This window comes from Actinia tenebrosa, unplaced genomic scaffold, assembly GCF_029948245.1.
Source record: "Actinia tenebrosa isolate PJP-AT-01 unplaced genomic scaffold, QUT_ActTen_1.0 PGA_scaffold0__85_contigs__length_37466705, whole genome shotgun sequence".
NCBI classification, from domain to species: domain Eukaryota; kingdom Metazoa; phylum Cnidaria; class Anthozoa; order Actiniaria; family Actiniidae; genus Actinia; species Actinia tenebrosa.
The window spans coordinates 34,328,799-34,348,132 of NW_028292569.1; the positions used below are offsets into that span (position 1 = coordinate 34,328,799).

At 37.9% G+C, this 19,334-nt stretch overlaps 2 protein-coding genes across 2 annotated transcripts; one reads left to right on the top strand and one right to left on the bottom strand.

The window, feature by feature from the left end:
* Positions 1–394: 394 nt before the first annotated feature.
* LOC116292239 (methylated-DNA--protein-cysteine methyltransferase-like) lies at positions 395–1,665 on the bottom strand. Its single transcript, XM_031699519.2, has one exon. It carries the CDS (start codon positions 1,644–1,646, stop codon positions 1,125–1,127), a length of 522 nt encoding a protein of 173 aa, XP_031555379.1. The 5' UTR covers positions 1,647–1,665; the 3' UTR covers positions 395–1,124.
* Positions 1,666–8,655: 6,990 nt separating this feature from the next.
* On the top strand, positions 8,656–19,113 carry LOC116292304 (cell division cycle protein 23 homolog). The gene is made up of 15 exons (XM_031699591.1): positions 8,656–8,783; positions 9,002–9,215; positions 9,899–9,941; positions 10,355–10,448; positions 11,094–11,226; positions 11,623–11,800; positions 12,456–12,553; positions 14,606–14,687; positions 14,898–15,062; positions 15,729–15,837; positions 16,145–16,220; positions 16,335–16,396; positions 17,350–17,428; positions 17,835–17,951; positions 18,555–19,113. The coding sequence occupies exons 1-15, from the start codon at positions 8,683–8,685 to the stop codon at positions 18,747–18,749; spliced, it is 1,746 nt and encodes a 581-aa protein (XP_031555451.1). The 5' UTR covers positions 8,656–8,682; the 3' UTR covers positions 18,750–19,113.
* Positions 19,114–19,334: the final 221 nt, after the last annotated feature.

Consider the following 19,334-nt stretch of genomic DNA (forward strand, 5'->3'; position numbering starts at 1 on the left):
CAAAAATTTCTGATTATTGATTACTTCCAATATCAAATTATTGAAGTTTGATTGAATATTCAATAATTAGTTTAATTCAATATCTGAAGCCAGGTTATTTGGTTGTAATTGACATCCATCAATAATATTGTCAATGGATGGACATTGATTACCAGTCAATGTAATGCACTTGTCATCGGCTTCCACAAGGGGGGGGGGGGGGGGGGACCCTGGGCTAGACTCAGGTAGATGTGGGGACTTAGCCATAAATCCTTGTCCCAGTACCTGGGGGAATAGCGGTAGATAGATAAAATGTTCTGAAACCCCCTGGAAGCATTAGAGTTCTTTGTAAAGAGCTGTTTTCAATAAGGTATTGGACTCTAAATGTCTAAAAAAGCAAAAGGAGGTTTAAACATCGTTTTTTGTTTGAGTTTTATTTTGACTTCTATTTTTCTGGCATTGGGGTTGCTCTGTTAACCTACATCGCTCGTAAACTGGAAACTAGTCATGCACAAAATGGTGGACACTGTAGGTCAGAAAGGTGTGCATTTTGTTGAATCCTTTTAATCTATAAACAAATCATAACATCTATTATTTTTGTTGCAAAATAAAAGAAACATAAAAGAACAAAACTTAACATTTCTGATATTAATTTATCAAATGCTCTATTTGCTATACATGTTACTAAGATCTTGTCTTTCAGTTTGTTTTCCATGGATTTAGTGTGTGCACTCTACAGCTGTTTTGCGTTACTTTTGTGATCTGTTATTTCAGCTCCATAACAATTTTGTCCCAGGGACTGGTGGAATATAGGGGTATTTTCTAAGAAACCTTGCTCCATATCTGGGGACATACAGATAGCTTTCCTTTAGGCTCAAAGCAAAGTCCCCACATTTGCCCGGGGTCCCCACCCCCCCACCCCTCCCTCATGAAAGCCGATGGCAAGTGCATTAAACATGAATCTAGGTAACCCATTGGTTATATTTTCATGATTACTGTTGATTATTGACTTCCCAAAACAATTGATAACAATTTTCTAACTATTTTCGATTGATTGCTTACACTGGGAACTATATAACTGCTTTAAAATGCCATAAAGATCAATCTTCTTCAACTGCCCTAATTATCACAAATGATGAATGCAGTTAATGAAGTTTCTCCATGTTAACATTTTCATGTTCCAGCAACCATCTTTTAGTTGTCACTCCATTCAACGAGCTGTAATTGCCAATACCATCCCTGCTAAGTACCCTGTGACATGGCATGATGATTGAAAATGGATTGGACTTCATGGCCATTCCTACTGCTCTAGCAGCTTTGGGGTTCCCAGCCAGTTTTGCCACCTCGCCGTAGCTCATGGTTTGTCCAGGATGCAGCTCTTCTAGTAACATTTTCCAGACATGACAACAAAATTTCTTGTGTCTGAATCTTGCTGTGTTAAGCACTGGTGATTTGATCTTGTCAATTTTACTCAAATCAGTGAAATAGACATCCATCCATTTCAAGCAATCTTGAATGTGCTTTCTCGCTGAGGAAGGCATTGTTTTTTCATGCTCTTCGATTTTCTCTTTGCTGATTAGCTTAATACTTAGTATGCCATCTTTATCAGCTGATACTTCATAAGTCCCAACGGGAGAATCGTAGAAAGACGAAGAAATTGTATCCATCTTTCTTTGTTCTAATGTTTTGGCGCGAAAACCTATTTATTCGATTCGATAGGTGACGTGGGTTTCCTGTGGAACATTTAATCCACAGGAAGCCCACAAAAAAGGGCAGAGTGGGATGCGATGGGCAAAATGGAAGACAAGATTTCAGCAGTTTTTTTCAACAGGAATTCAGTAGTTAGAAAACTAAACATAAAGGATAGGTCATTTACCTTTCCAATAGGGTCTTGTTATTGAAAAAAAGTAATAAGTGCAGTTATTTTTGAAGAATGAGCTTACTTGACCGTTGGTTGCAAGCACGCGCAGTATTCGCGTAATAAAACAACTTCGTCACAAAACAAAAAAGTGACGTTAGAAAAGCAGAGAAAATATTAAAAACCAAAGAACAAACATCTTCATTATTCAATGGTCTTTGAAGGTAAGATTTCTTACACCAAGTTTAACAGTTTTAATCAATTCTTACTCAAGTTTTGATCGTATAAATTAAGATGAAATTTTGAAGCTTATTCCATCTCGGAAGGTTCAAGTTTAGATTGTATTCACATTATCTGTCTTTAGTTTGCTTTTATTTTGAATTCTTTGGGGTCAGATCATTTTCTTATTTAATCTATATAGTTAACGTATATAGTTTGTCTGAACAAACCATGAGAGCTCGTTGTCGACCGCCCTTTGTTGAATGGCAATATACATTTCATTGTTTTTGGTTTTTTTCCTGGCTTTACTGTTGTTTTTTTTTTGTTTGTTTGTTTGTTTTTTATACGAAAGTTTATCGCAAATCAGTTTGTTTAACCTTTATCGATCTCTTTTTCCGTGCTTTCCAGTACAAGTATGGTCTTTGAAGTCTGAAGAATGTACTTCATGTGGAGCCAGGATACCATAAGTTTTACAAAGTATAATGTCCTTGATTAGCAATGAGTTCTACTCTATAACTTCTCAGGTTGGTAATATCTGCAATAGAAAACCCACCTCCATTGGGTCGGTTGCGAATACCTGTTATTCAAAATAAGGACAGTATGTCAGTAGCTACAGTTTATTATATAGCTCAAAATTATATTTGTCTGATATAGACATAATATAGTATAAACAATCATATTCGTTCTCCTAACTAGCATACAGGGAAAAAAGGAGTAAGTGATAGGATAAAAAAAAAGAGTGTAATTGAGGTAATTACCTACATCCCTCAGTTTGCGATCGATTTTACTCTGTAGAACGTTATATGGGACATAGGTAGCCAACCGAGAATATAACATTATATTTTGGGTGTTTTTTGACTTTCCTTGAAAATTATATCTTTTTGAAAAAGGGTTATTTTTGGCCTATTTTGGCCAAAAAACATGGACTATAGCGAGCCCATGGTTTTGATGAATTTTGGGGTTTTTTGAGCTTCCTTAAAATTGTCTCGACATTTTGAAGGGTTATTTGAACCCTTTTTTGGCCAAACAGTGTGGACTATACCCCATGGTTTGATCAATATTATTTAATTCTCGACTTTCACATCCCCATAATGCCTTGCGTCTTTGGGGGATAACCAATCAAAAAACGGTCCCAAACTGAAAGGTTTCTTAATTGAATTTATACTATACCTGCTTTTATCTGTACAATACTGATTATCAGTTTATTCCAAGTTATTTTTGCGTGTACAGATCATGAAGAGTTTTGGTCTTACAGAAAATGTATTGACTTACGAAAAAATGTTTAAAATTTATCTTAAACGTCCGTTTAAAGCTTTTATCTTTTTCTGTTTTTTACTTCTTCATTTTATCTTTGGATACCAAACAAGGTATTTTCAACATTGTCTGATCAGCCTTCAGCAAAATAAGTGGGTTTTTACCCTCTGGTTACCCCCCAAAGACGCAAAGGATTATGGGGATGCGAAAGTCGAGAATAGCAGACTTTTATACTTCAAAACCAACTAATGATATTAGCACTGAAAGAGTGAGTACTATAGCAGGCCCCTCCCTCGTGATCTGTGTTTCCCTGACGCGCCTCCTGTTCTCATTGTTCTCGATCGAGAGACAACAAAGACCTAGAAGAGTTTGTAAAGCCCGTTCATTTTTAAAACATACGTTTTTTTAACAATTCCCTACTCTTACGAAAAATACAACAGGATCTTTTACGTCCACTTTATCGGGGCTCAAGTGCAAGCAGACGGGACCTCCGGTTTTACGTCAATATCCGAGAAGACGCTTGCTTGATGGCTGTTGGCTCCTACGAGCTCCTCCACCCTTTGACAGGTCTTATTTTTAATCCTGCTGGGTGTCAGGCCACCCTCCTCACTGGATAGCCAGTGGGGGAGCCGGTTTAGACGCAGACGACCCGTCCATGTGGCAGTTATAGTACTGGGTTACATGGTACCAGTAGCAAGTTTGAAAACCTGACCTGACCTGACCTTTTATTTATTCTAGATGAGTTATTAGAAGCATGGATAAACATGGAAAATCTCCGACTAGAAACAAACGAAGGAATAGGTCGAATAAAAAGAAAAACCAGGATCCCAATGCTGCAGGAAGAAACGAACAAAATACAAAGACTGAAGGTATAACTGATTAATAGCTATTTACTACACTTATTATCAATTTCTTGGCCTCCAAATATCATTACAATAACTGAAGTTCAACTTTAGTTAAGCTGGTTATTTTAGTATCTTTCAACTTAGTTGGTTTTCAGATAAGCCATACAATGTTTAATATAATGACCATGCAGTCCCTTATTCCAGATTATTTCTGCATATTCTTTTACACCTACCAAGTATTGGTTATATAATACATCTCTTTACATTGGGGCAATGTTTTCCTGTTTTAGACCACGTGTCATTCACTTGAGAATAATAATTTTTGTTTGAGTTATATTCATATTCATATGTCTTCTCATACGCAACTGTTCAACAAAGAAATGATACTCTAGGGAATGACACGTGGTCTAAAATGGGAAAGTATTTCTCCCCGGGTGAAGATATCCATTATTGAGAATGAATACAGAATATTATTGTTTGTTCTTTTTTAAGTACAAGATGGAAGACAAGGGGACGCAGGACCGACACAGAATGCAAAACACGCTGAATTGCAACAACAAAAAGATAAACAGCAGATCAATTCAGGACAACCAACTCAATTGGACAAGGACAAAGCGAAGAAACAAGGAGAGAAGAGTAAACCGGTACCTTTGAAAAAAGGAAATTTGGATCTGCAAAACGAAACCCAGAAAAGTCAACATTTACTGGAGCTAAAGCAAAGGGCTCGCCATCAAATGGATGAAATGGAGAAGCTTCTAGTTAAATGCCTGCAAGAAGAAAACAAAACTCATAAAGTTTTCGATCTGAGAATGGTCTCATCTGGCCAAAACGAAAAAAGTTGCGAAGAGCGTGCTAGAAAAATTGAAATGGTGATACAAACCCTTAAAGAAAGGAAAAAGTGGAGCGGGAAATCTGCGCCTCAACCAACACAGGGTGACCAAGAAGGTAGATTGCTTAACATTTATTCTCGATATGATGAACTGAAGCAAGTTCTAAAAACACTCAAGGCTCTGGAAAATGTAGCTAAGAAGAATGAAGAAGCCACGGGAATTCATCATGTTGGAACGACTGTCACTACAAAGGATGCCAAAGTCACGACTATATCAGCTAAAGGCGAGAATAAGAAGGAATGTACATCAAACGATAAAGAAGATACCAAGAAGGAGAATGGGCAGAACGATAACTTGTCGGGTTCTAGCAATCCCAAAAGAATTGAGAAACCTCTTCCAACATCAAAACAAAACTTCCCTGCCAAAGTGAACAATTCTTCGGAGAAGTGCTTAGGAGCTTCTTATCCTGGAGTAGTGAATTTTGGAAAAGAAATTGGCGATGGAATTGTTGATGGTAATGCTCCCTTGCGGAGCTCCCCTATCGATGAAGATCAAAGAAGTGAGTCTTCTCACCAACAGCTTTCCAGTGACGACAGCAACGAATCTCTCGCCTTCCAAGCATTCGCATCACCAATGAAATTTTTACGACGCGTAAAGAAAAAGGTTGGAAATTTTCTGTTCTCTACGAAAAAGGAAAAGGCAAAAGACAGTGATTACGATGGCGTATCCAATGCGAGCTGTGATAACATCGATATAGAAGCTAGAGCCGGAACATCACGTGACGTGTCTACACCTTGTTTGTCTCAACCAGTACAACGTGCTTTTCTTGAGGTAATACAAGTTTTAAGATTCTCAACATACCAATCAGTAGGCCATATGTGCTCTCGAGTCACGTTAGCATAGTGCGCAACATTGGCGTGCAAATGCAGTGAACGTATATTAAAGACTATCAGATCCCGCAAAATGTGCATGAATACTATTTTCCCGAGGGGGGAGGGGGGGGGTACAAGTGGCAGGAATGCTCGTTGGAAATTTTGAACATGACCCCTGAAGGTACATGAGTTTTAAGTTGTAAGGTATTTCCGGGTCCAATCACACAACAAGATCGCTAGAAACTTGCCACAACTTATTCCCAGGATTTATTCTCTACCTTCAACAATTAGATATATGAACAGAAAATCCTGCTATGAAGGGGGGGAAAAACAGAAAGATGTCTGTAGAAGAAATCATTAATTTGAACCCAGAAGTCCCTTTTTGTTCAAATTACGTCAGACTTAACAGCTCTAAATGGTACCAAATCGCAGATGTGTTAGCATCCCCATCAAATCGAAATGGTTTTTTTTTTCTTCAATTTTTTTAAAGTGATGAAAAAGATTTGGTCTTTTTACAGTTTCAGAATGACGCCGTCCATGGAAAGGCAAGAAACAGAAGGGGCCTTGAACAAATACTAGTCACCCCAGAATCTCCAGCAGTCCTGTGCACTAAAACAACTATGCTCAGGGGTCAAGAGACCAAGGAGACTGAAAGATGCCGTCAAACTGGGTTGGTGACGCAGGGAACCGGACCTAAACAAGTAAAGAATGCAACAATGGACAACAATGTTGCACACGAAAACGTGCCTAAGAAAGAAGCCTCGCCTGGTCTAAAGACACCCCAGCCCAACAAAAATGAGAGTGCAAATGGTAAATTTGCAGCTCATTTAAACCAGACGGGCACTAGAGGGAGTCCCCAAAGAGAAATAGCCAAGAGAAATGAAACTCAACCTGTGGCAGCAAATGAAAAAGCCGTCCCTGTGGTGTTACAAAATGGAGCTCATGTGGATAAACAAAAAAGTGATTTGGAAAAAAGAGCTACGTCATCAAAAGGGCCGAGTCCTTTGCCGACGACACCTCAGCAAAACATGACGCAAACGCCCAGTGTGAATGCACCAGGAAACGCAAATCACCTAACAGTTAATAATGGCTCGAATTCTAAGCTGAAAGTTTCCTCTAAAAGTGATGCAGATAAGCGAATAAACGTTCCAGTACAACATCAAAAAAGTAATCGCATCTTCAACTCAAAAAAACCTTCCAGTCAAGACTACCATTTCGACCAAAACTGTGGGTGTCTCTCCTTCAAAATCAGCATTGGTTGCGTCTGGTGCTAAAGTTCAGAGCAAAGATCAAACGAATCTGCAACAGCAACCGATGCCTCAGAAGGAACAAAGGAAAGACGCCATTCTAAAAAGGCCTACCCAGGGTGTGGACACGAAAAGTACCATCTCCGAAGAAAAGAAGAAGAATTCCCCTGGTCCTGGTAAATTGCAAGAACGTAATAAAGATCCCGTTGCGCAAGTCGTTGTATCGATTAAGACATCTCCTGCTCCAAGTCCTCACCAACAAGAGGCAGCAAAGAAAGACGATGGCATTCGTAATAAACAAGAAAATTGTGCTGGCGGAAGTGAATCCGCTACAGGCTTAACAAAGAAAGAACAAACAAGTCCAACCTCGAAGATGGCAGTTAATAATGCAGTTCACAAAGACAGAAGTATTAACCCATCTAAAGTACCTCACATTGCAGCCTCTTTACCTCCAGGCAAAAAAGCAAGCCCGGTGACAAACCAAACTAATGTTCCTGTTCAGAAAGTGAAGTCCTCTAACAGCGAAAAAGACTCAAACCAAGACAGTATGCGGCAGAGTAGCCCTTACGTGAGACGCATCCTCAAAGCAAGAAGGAGAATAGTCTTTGAAGAAAATAACAACCAAGAAACTACTGGATCAGATGCGCTTTCAGACACAGGTGAAGTTGATTACGAGACCGTCATGCCAGAAGAATTTGAACGAGCTATCGCAGAAGCCATGGACGACGAAAGTTTTACAGAACAGACTGCTGCCAAGGAAAAGCCGACAAATCGTCACCTGCAGGATATTCCAGAGTCCAGTGCGCTTGAAATAATCACTGATGTAAAAGAAACGCCTCCCCATATTCCACCAGGAAGAAAGAAGAAGAACAGAGGAAAATATGCTACTGGTTTTTCAAATTTAAGAAAAAGTATAAACTGCTGCTGTGAATTTGTTTGCGATTACTGTGTTCCTTCTTGGGAATGGGATAAGGTTGTAGCGAATCAAAGAAAGAAACGCTGAATTAAGAATTTTCTCACCATATGATAAACTTTGCAATTATTACTTATCAAGTTCGTTTTAATGCGTCCTTTTTTATTATGGTAGCTTTACGCAGTGCGAATATCTCCCACAACATGGCATAACTCATAATTCTTTTGAATATGATTTATATTTTCATGCTTTGCGACCCTTTCCCCCATGTTAATGTCTGATCGTACATATTCTTAATGTGTAAACTCTGATCAAAAATACAAATTTCAAAATAAAAAGGATACTTCAATCGTTGCTCCCATGGACGCTCCCATGGACGCTCCCATGCACTTCCTAGTTGCGCTTCTTATGTAGTTTATTTTTCTCTAGTAGTTAGTAAATTCGATACGCAATCTATAGCGCAACTATCAGCACCCAAGTGTCCAAATGGCCAATACCACTTTTTAAGATTTTTTTAGCCCCATTTTCAAATTTTTCAGGGGGTCGGGAAGGGGCTTTCCGCGGAATCCCAGTTTGGTGGCACTAAACTTTTATCTAAAGTGGGCTCCCTGTGGATTGAAATTGTGTTCCCTGTGTAGACAGTCGCGCCATTTTTGAAACCCAACATGGCTACCGTGTTGAGCTTTTCGATGGCTGAAGTGAAGAGAGATCTGCTTTATGCAGCAAAGGAATGTTCTGATAGGGGACTGGTTCACTCTTCAAAATGGTTAGCTTATAACAGTTTTGATATAGCTTCGAGGTTTTGCTCTGGAAAGAACTTTAGCTTAATATAATAAGTGGTTCGAAATGTCCCTCATCTCCTGCAAACGGAAGCATAAGCACTCAGTTTCCTTCACTATTTTTTGAAAATAGCATTGCATTGCATTTGGATAAGGAGTACACAAATATATCGCTCTTTTTTGGGCTGTTTTTTCTTGTTATCAGGTCTGCAGAGCTCGCTTGTTCTATTCCTACACCAACTACCATTGAACTTTTGCCAAAACACAACCACTACGATACGCAGTTTACCAAAGAATACGATGTTTTTTGTCTGGGCAAAGCTTTGTTTGATAGCAAAGAGTTTGAAAGAGCAGCTTTCTTTCTGGCGGAGTGTAAAAGTCATAAGGCCCTCTTTCTGCGTTTTTATTCAAGTTTCCTGGTATGTAATTATAGCTTCTATCAGAGTGTATTTACATAGTGGACTTATATCATTTGCATGGGAGGAGGTTAATCCTAGAACTAGGATCTTTCTTGCAGGGTACTAGAATATTCCCTAGCAGCAGGACCTTCCTGTCTTGCAGATATAAGATCCTAGCACCAGGGTTAAAGTTTATACCTCACTCACCATAAACTGAATAGTTCTTGGATTATCCTCCTCGCATGTTAAAAGGGCCTTAGTTGGCTAAGTAAACCTTGGAAGACAATAGAAGTGAGGGACCGTTCCTTGTTTAGAGGGGTGGGGGCTGGTGCCAAACTAGGCATGTCACATGTTTCCCTTTTCCAGATTCTCCTTTTTGTGATATGCACTTCCCTCCCCTCCCCACTTCCCATCTGAATTGTACAAGTCTACAGCATTCATATGCACCAGTTTTTTTATCTCCTTGGTGACCTACCCCTATTTGCACCAGCCCCACCCATTTCTCTAAATAATGGCCAGTTCCTTATAGTCAAATGGGAGCAGAGGTGTTTGTTAGTTCTAATTTGTAGTTACGACGTACTAACCAGGTCTCCCAGATACATAAGGAAACCATACCATAAGTCTTCCAGTCTACTCCAATAGAGACTTCTCTATATATATTTCATTGAATTCAGCAAGTCATCTGATGTTCTTAATTATTTCAGGCAGGAGAAAAACACAAGAATGATGATCATGTTGATATTCTAGGTAAGGTTTGATGGACAACTTTGAAGGTAAAAAAATAGTTACGTTATCAAGCATAGCCTTTACATACAACATAGCCAACTTCAACCTTTAACTTTAACTTAAATTTTATTGATATCCTGAAACGACCTCTGGTCTGATCAAAGTAACAGCTAACTCACAGATTGAATCTGAATTTACCAAGCTTTAAGGCTTTGCAGAGAGAGGAAAACTGTAGAACCAGGTAAAAACCCTTGAATCGAGATAAAGAGACCTAACAGACTATAATTTATTACGTGAGATAGGGAGGACTACCACTACATCACCCTTGACTCACACATAACGTCAAACTTTAGTACTAAGATTTCTCATACATTCTTGTACATCTCCTTTTGGACCCAAAGACCAACGTTCTTTCAATTTATATTAAAATTTAGGTCCACAAGAAATAGTCCAGAATAAAGTATTGACTACCCTAAGAGAAAATCTATCTGAAAACCATAAGCATCTTGATGGATTTTGTCTTTACCTGTAAGTTGATATAAAAAATAATAATTTTATGACTTATGAATTCATAATTCTATCATTTTTTCCTCATACAAATGTTTTTCATGCACCCCACTCCTTTGAAATTAAGATTCTGACTGTCTGTCCATCTGTCTATCTGTTAGTCACAGTCTGTCAGTTACAGTCCATCTGTCAGTCAATCAGTTTTACATTCAGTCAGTCAGTCAATCAGTCAGTCAGTAAGTCAGTCCATCCTCAGTCAGTCAGTCGGTCAGTCAGTCAGTCAGTCAGTAAGTCCATCCTCAGTCAGTCAGTCAGTCAGTTAGTAAGTCAGTCCATCCTCAGTCAGTCAGTCAGTCAGTTAGTAAGTCAGTCCATCCTCAGTCACTCAGTCAGTCAGTCAGTCAGTTGGTCAGTCAGTCCATCCTCAGTCAGTCAGTCAGTCGGTCAGTCCATCCTCAGTCATTCAGTCAGTCAGTCAGTCAGTCCATCCTCAGTCATTCAGTCCATCCTCAACCAGTCTGTCCAATCCTCAGTCAGTCAGTCAGTCAGTCAGTCAGTCAGTCAGTCAGTCAGTCACAGTCAGTCAGTCAGTCAGTCACAGTCAGTCAGTCAGTCACCATCTACTTACTATGATTGATATCATTTATGGCTTGTCTTTTTATTAAGGTATGGTTTAGTACTGAAGAAGCTTAACCTAAAAACTGAAGCATTAGCTGTGTTACTTGAAGCAGTAGCAAAAGAGCCATTACACTGGGGAAGCTGGTTAGAGCTTGCTTCCCTATGCACAGATAAAGACATGGTTCGTATTTATTTAAATTATGCTTAACTTTATGTCCTAGACAGTGTCAACCAGCAATTTTCAAATACGTAATCAAATGTGAGTCAGGATAACATGGTAATGAAATCTCTCACCCCTGGGGTGGGGGATTTGATTCCCAATTGCCACAGTGTGAGTTGCGTTGTTTGGTTCTCTGTCTGAGAGTTTTTACCAGGTTTTCTTCTGATTATGAGAGTTTTCCCATGTTTTCTTCCCTTCTTATATCAAAACAATCATAACTTATAATTTACAGTAAACTGGTTAAAGCTGTGCTCCAGGGTCATTTATATGTGGACTGTATAGTAAGCACCCAGAGGCACCTTCACATGCTTGCAGTTCAACCCCATTTTTTTAAGGCAGGTATTTTTTTCATACTAGTTGCACAGTCTAACATTGCCTGCTCACTGGATGAAAGAGTTTTTCTTGGCTCATGTTGCCATAGAAATACAGACAACTGAAGAAGGCCTGCACAGGTACAATGAACTTGCTGCTGCTTGCTTTGGAAAAAGCAACTATGTACTGCTCCAGACAGCACTTGCAAACTATCATTCAAGAGGTAGATTATTTTCAGTCTCTATTATAGTAACGTTACTTAATCTTAGTTTGTAAATCTCTCCATGATATTTTTTAGAGATTGATTTTTCTTTAAAACTATTTCTTAGTAACTATGACCTGTTCTGCAACCATTGTCTGTGTCAGACAGCCTAGTTTATGTACTATTTCAACTCATTGACACTGATACACCACCAACACCAATTTCAGGGCTTGAAATAATGCCTGGACAACTGATAATGTCCGGCCAAAACTGGGACTTGTCCGGTCAAAACTTTGCCTTGCCAGTCATTATGACCAGTAATGTTGAGCCAAAAATGACAGGTATATGATTAAACTAAAACTAATTTGGCCTGTAATCATGAATGGCAACTGATCAGCCGTTATTTTAAGCCCTGAATTTGGGAATCATATTCTTACTATTACTATCTAGGACTGTGGTTTCAACTGTGTTGATGTATGTCTTTACACTAAACTTCTAGCTGGCAGGGGTGGGGGAGTAACAGTCATATACATTTATGATCATATTATATGACCATAAATTTTTATGACTATTAAATTATATAAATTTTTGGTTTTCAGAATAGATCATATAGCATATTTAGATATCTAAAGTATTATGTACTATATTTACATTAAATCATAATCTTTTTTACCAGACTTTGACAAAGCAGTTGAACTCTTTACTGAGTTACAGAAGAAGGACCCCTTTTCCCTGGAGCAAATGGACACTTATTCTAATATACTTTATGTCAAGGTATAAAGTAACACATGATATTACATTAAGCTTGCTGGGCATCATTTGATATATAGAGGATATTCCATGGATGCGCGGAGATAGGAATTTTATCTTTAGGTGTTGAGCGCGAACGAGTGAGCACAGTGAACAAGTGAGAGATGTTCAACACGAGAGGATAGAATTTGTATCTCAAAGCAAATTTATAACGAGACGGTCTTGGAGCGTGCACTGGGTTGCCCAATGTGCTGGTATGCTGGACCTTATTTAACACCTAATCTTTATTATGTACCGCTATTTAGGAGCAGCAGGTACTTTGGAACATTGTAGGTGTATTTTTCTTTCAGAACTTGCGAACACTGATTTTTATTTTATTATGAATAACCAGTGATTCTATTCCGAAATTTTGCAAAAATAAATGCATAGATAGAATGGACTGGACTTCAGTTTGCTGGATTGTATGGAACCTAAACGTTTTTTTATGCCAAATTTGCAGCTTTTATCCTATGATTCTTATTTTGTTATAAATAACTAGTGATTCTATTCCAAATTTTTGCAAAAAAATGCATTGTATTTTGTATCGTGGCACTTGTTGAAGTCCTGTGGAGCTGGTCAGTGGCCAAGGTTTTGCAAAGGATTGTATACATTGTGTGTCTATAGGTGACTCTGTGGATCATAACAGATTTTTACGACTAATTTTCCTTAATTAAGATGCTATTAAGAGTAATTGGATGTTATTTGGATGTGACTGGAATGGATTGTTTGTGACTGAAATGGATTGATCAGTGACTGGATCTTGAATCAGAAAAAACAAGTTTTGAATTTTCATCTTTTGAAAGGACATGGAGAATCTTAATGTATGGCAAAAACATGCCCAACTTCTAAAACTTGTTTTTCTCTTCTAAATGCCCAAATTTTAAGTGCTTTTTAATTTTGGAAAATCCAGAACTGTACACAGCTGAAATGGACTGGACTTTGGTTGGCTGGATCGTATGGAACGTAGACTTTTTTACACCGAATTTGCAGCTTTTATCCTATGATTTTTATTTTATTATGAACAACTAGTGATTCTATTCCAAATTCTATTCTAAATTTTGCAAAAAAATGCAACAAGACACTCTTGGTGCATGCGCTAGACATATAGATTAGACATAGATTTATTTTTGGTACCTGAATGTTTACATTGATCAAAGGTTTTTTTTAAAAAATTGTTCAGAACTAAGGTACAAGCTATCTAAAATAACTAAAAAAAAATAGGTTGCCCAATGTGCTTGTATGCTGGACTCAGATCAAACAGTTCAATGATACAACAGTTTCTTGAAAATCACTGTCTTGAATTAACCTTGCTAAATACAAACAAGAAAAATATGTAACAGAATTTTAGAATTTAAATCTTTAAAAATTGATTTACCGTAATTGAAAAATGGCGTTCAAAACTCGACAAAATACCACAAAGTGAGGACAGTTCATAGTCTTTCCCCGTCCTTGTTCTTGCATTTCAAAAAAATAAGGTAACAGGTCAAAGTTATCATCAAAATTCTCGTTTGCCAGCAATGGAGCTGATATTTTTGATCTGAGGATTGAAAGAAACTGTGAAGGCCTAAATGTGATTGGTTGATAAGATTCTAGTCATGGTAACGGTGATACCTCCACATGTGACGGATATGATATCTTCACTGAGTAGAATGTACAAGATATTTTTAGACTCCAGATAAATCCTGATATTTCATCAATATCTATATAATAAATACTTATTTCAATAAAGCTAGTCACCATAAACCTAGAAAGCTGAGATCATTACGAGTGGGAGGGAAAATTTTCATATCAAACGAGTAAAGCTTCCCCTGATACGAACTGCAGCTTGAGTATGCTTAGAAGATGTGAGACTGTAACTGGTATAAGATGTGCAAGTCTATAAACAGTAATCAAGCAGTTGAAGCTTTTCAGGTGACTATCTTTATTGAAATAAGTCAAGAGAAAGTAAATAAGTATATAAGCTAACGTTACTAGTCATTTACTGTGCTTTGTATTAACAAATTAAATTTTGAATATTATTTTCTTCTCTGTTGATAGGAGATGAAACCAGAGCTAAGTTATCTTGCACATCACATTTCTCAGATTGATAAATACAGAGAAGAAACATGCTGCGTTATAGGTATCTTTGCTTTATTTCATTTCATTCATTTATACCTATATTCATTCCTAACCCTCTCATTCTGGCTACCCAAACAGACATGGTTACATATGCTTATATATTAACCTGAAACAATTTCTGGGGAGATCAAAGCCAAACATGGCTAAAACAATTCCCTCTAGTTTGGCTCTGTCTTCAATTTTTTTTGATACTGTACTTAAATTTTACAAGGTAACTACTACAGCCTGCGTGGTCAACATGAAAAGGCAGTGATGTACTTTCAGAGAGCTCTGAAGCTCAATCCCCAATACACGTCGGCATGGACATTGATGGGTCATGAATACATGGAATTGAAGAACCCCTCTGCTGCAATCGAATCATATAGAAAAGCAATAGGTAACTTTCGTTTTTTCGTATTTGTACTGTGGTTGTAATGTAGGAAATTGAGCTGATCCTCGCAGTATATGAAAGCAACTTATGCAGCTGCAAATTGAAAGACTCAGAAGAAATTCTTAGCTTTGAAAGGATTCAAACCCGTGCCCTGGCGATTCCGGCATTGTTTTTTTTGATTGACATTCAATATGAATGAATACTAGATTTACATTTCCTACATTGAGGGCAGGCCCTATTGACTCAGTGAAGGAAGCATTTACCTGTACATATCAGAGACATATTCTTCATGTTATGTCATTGTTGCCAATATTGGTGGTATAGTAATAGAGGCTTTGCACCAGTTTTTTTGCACAATCACTTGATGCCAGCCATCACAGGAGCTTTCCCCCATAGGAAACTGAATTCTTTCTCATATTAATCAAATTAGAACAGATTCAATTGTTCCTGCCTCCTGTCATGGCTGCTATCACGTGATGGTGTAAAGCGTCTAATAACAACAACAAAATTTCTCATTAGCATCCATTACCACCAATATTGCCACCATGTTTTTTTATTCCCTTGGGAATGATTGCAAACTATCAATATGTTGCAAAGAAAAGCTACTGGTTACAATCCTCACTGAACAACAACCAGAGAATTCAAAACTTGAGTATTTTTTTTATTTTATAGAGGTGAACACTAGAGATTATAGAGCATGGTATGGACTTGGGCAGACATACGAGATACTCAAGATGCCATCATATTGCTTATACTATTACAGACAAGCACAGAAACTGAGGTTATAAACTCGTAGTGAGCTCTATTATCAAATCTGTCTAATCCATAAATTCCACAACTGAGCACCCAGACAAATGCTTCACTTATTGCAGAAGAATAAAGCTTTTTAGTATGTCAGTTGCATTGTTAGGGGGATGGGAGGAGGTGGAGCAACAGGTTTATCTTAGTCAAGATGTCATTGAAGAAGAGCTGCAAAGAATGAACCTTTCGCATGTGGCAGCCATGAACCTCACAGCCACTTTCAGAGTTGGGGCAACCATGTCTTTATTGGCAGGAAACCTAAAAGGGGGTTTTCTTTATTTTTGCAGACCAAATGATTCAAGGATGCTGGTTGCTCTTGGCGATTGTTATGAAAAATTAGAAAAACTGCAAGAGGCTAAGAAGGTATTTCAATTAATCTTTGTCAGGAATTGTCTAGTATTTACATTATTTACTTTATTCAAGCGATGTCATTTAATTCAATATTTTGCCTGTAATTTGTTTTTTTTTCTAACAAAGAGCTACTTCAGGGCTATATCTGTAGGGGATGTGGAAGGAATAGCAGTCATCAAACTTGCAAGGTAGGTTTAATTGCAGTAGACACATGTTTTTCTATTAATGTGACATTGACATCATCAAATCAAGGTTTTTTTGTTTCAATCAGTCAAGAGATTGTGGAAAGCATTTGATCAAGCATTTTGTGCATCCAAGTGACTGTGTGCATAGGTTGTCTAATTGGTTGCGTTAACTTGCTGCCAATGTCTACTGTACCAATGCCTTATTCCTTCCTTCCTTCCTTCCTTCCTTCCTCTGACAGGTGTGACAATTAACAGATCAAAAACAGTTTTCCGTGTTTGATACTCTGATCAAAACACGTGGGATGTTGAGAGAACACGAGAGGAGCGTAGGAAACCACGACGCGTAGCGGAGTGGTTTCCAGCTTCTCGAGTGTTCTCCCAACATCCCGCATGTTTTGATCAGAGTATCAAACACAGAAAACTGTTTTTGATTTGTTTTATAAAATAACAAACGCACGAAAAGATCGAAAAAAAGCAAAGTCTAATAAATTCTCCCTACGTGCCGTCTTATTCAAACTGACCAATGAGCGCGCGCGATAGATTAAAAATGACGGTAGCGTGTTTTGATACTCTCATCAAACATGGATTTCGACCAATCATATCGCGCGTAGTATCCCAAATATTTTATAAAACTTTGTCATATTCATGCAAATTTGAATAAAAAACCAGTGCCAGCAATCTTCAAAACCATTTCTTTTAGATGGGAAGCCAGAGAACCTGCAAAATAACTGGCAAAGCACAAAAGCCAACCAACAAACTTTGATGATATTATGAATATCCCTGCTGGAGTACAATGGACACAGTCTACCTACTCAGGCATTTGCTCACTAAATACACTTGAAAAACCCTCTCTTTGTTCCAATAAAAATTCCACTGGGCTGTGCAAGTATCTTGGAATAGCAGGTTAACAATACTTTCCAATGCCCATAATGTTTTTTTCCATTTTGTTTTTCTAGGCTCCATGAACAACTACAAGAAGAAGATGATGCTACCAAATATTATTTACGCTACATTGAACAAGCTGATATTATAGGAGTGAGTGATATCCATGCAATGAATATTAATTTAAAGCACGAATAGAACTTTGGATTCCTCTGTATGCATAACAGATTAATTCTAAGATGTGAAAATTGCTGTCAAAAGTATCATGAGCGGCCATGAGAGTGAGGCAATTTCAGGCAAAACGCTTCGTTTATTTCAACTCAACTTTTGTCCAAAATTTCCTTGCTCTATGAATAATAAATTAATTCTGAAATGTGAGTGAGTTCCCAAAGTATCACAGGGGCCATAAGAGTGAGGCAGTTTTGGGCAAAAGGCTTTGTTTATTCTAATACAATTTGTTAATTTTTTGCATTGCTCCCATCAGGCTGCCCAAATCAAATGCTGGAATCAAATTATTATTGTGTTACAATTATTTATTGAATACACCTTTTAATTCCAGGTTATATCTCCTGAGGAGGTTTGCATTGCATACATTTTTATGTCAAGGTACTATCTCAAAAGAAAGAAACTTGAAGATGCTGAATTGTATGCCCACAAATGTTGTGAATACAGTGAGGTAAGATTATTTGGACTTTCCATTTTTTATCCTTTATACACTGGATCGAAATATGGTGACCAATTTGAATAACTATTATTCTAGTTGCCATACTTTGATTCGGTGTATTTTATCTCCTTTTTTTGTCTTTTGTGTTTTGACTGTTTCTTTTGTGTTTTTTAATTTTATTTTTAACCTTCCATTTCACCAAATCCTATTTATTTTCCATTTTTTTTTTTCAATTTTTCAACCATTTTGTAAAAAATAAATAAATCTCTTTATTTAAGTGTCTAGTCATTCTAACGCACATTTTCTACCACTACATTCTGCAATATTCTATGCACACAAAGCTCAGGGGCAGATCCAGGATTTTGTTCAGGGGTGGTTCCTGCGCACAAAGTGAACTCAGGGGGGTGCACCCCTTAGAATCGAAAGGAAAAACCAGTATTGTTACTTTGAAGTAGGGGCACAAAGTCAAACCAGGGGGTTGCGCACCCCCTGCACCCCCTGGATCTGCCCTTGATGCTATCAACTCACATGTCGATTTTTATGGAGGAAGGAAACCCCAAAACTGCCATTTATTCTCTCATTTGAGATATTTTCTACCATGCTTTTGAATTACAGAGTCGTGAGGAAGGGAAAAGTCTGTTAAGAGAAATTTCCCTGGCAAGAAGCAGAGGTGAAGGGGAAGCAGACACATCTGACCTGTATCAGCATGAAACATCTATAGGGCATAACATTACAAGTGTTCCTCCAAACACAATGTCGCCATCACTCAATCCTGTCTCTCCCATGAATTTGAACTTTAATACTCCATAAATATGTTTTGTAAGTACATGTTAATACATTTTTCTCATGAGAAGAAAAGCAGAATTCCTGAAGTAGCACATTTTAGCATTGGGCATCACTGCTTCAAGGCCCATAGCGAGGTTAAAAATATTGAGGTTGACTAGGTCAAACAAGTCCATGCGTTATTAACAGAACTAAAATTTTCAGTTTTTAATATAAATGGGGAGGCAGCCTACTTTGTTAATGGCCTGACTATCACGAAATTACTTGCAATGACAACCAAGCTATAGAATTGAGATGGTAAACATCATATACAATGTGATGTTTCTTGCAAGTTTGCACGAGAAATTGCCTAGTGCAGCATACCAAAATCAAGGACCAGGGACCACACTTAGAAATGGTAGGGGGGAGGGGGGCGGGTGGGTGGCTGAGTAAGATTGGAAAATATAAGAGAATGGTATAAGAGACTAAGACAAAGAACAGGTTAAGACAACATGAAAAGTTAGTAGCATTTATTTCAGTATTTTCAAAGATAATCAAAGATAATCGATATAATAGACTCTTGGTAAAAACCCCACAAAAGCAGAGCTTGGGCTACCTGTCTTAGCAGTTGCA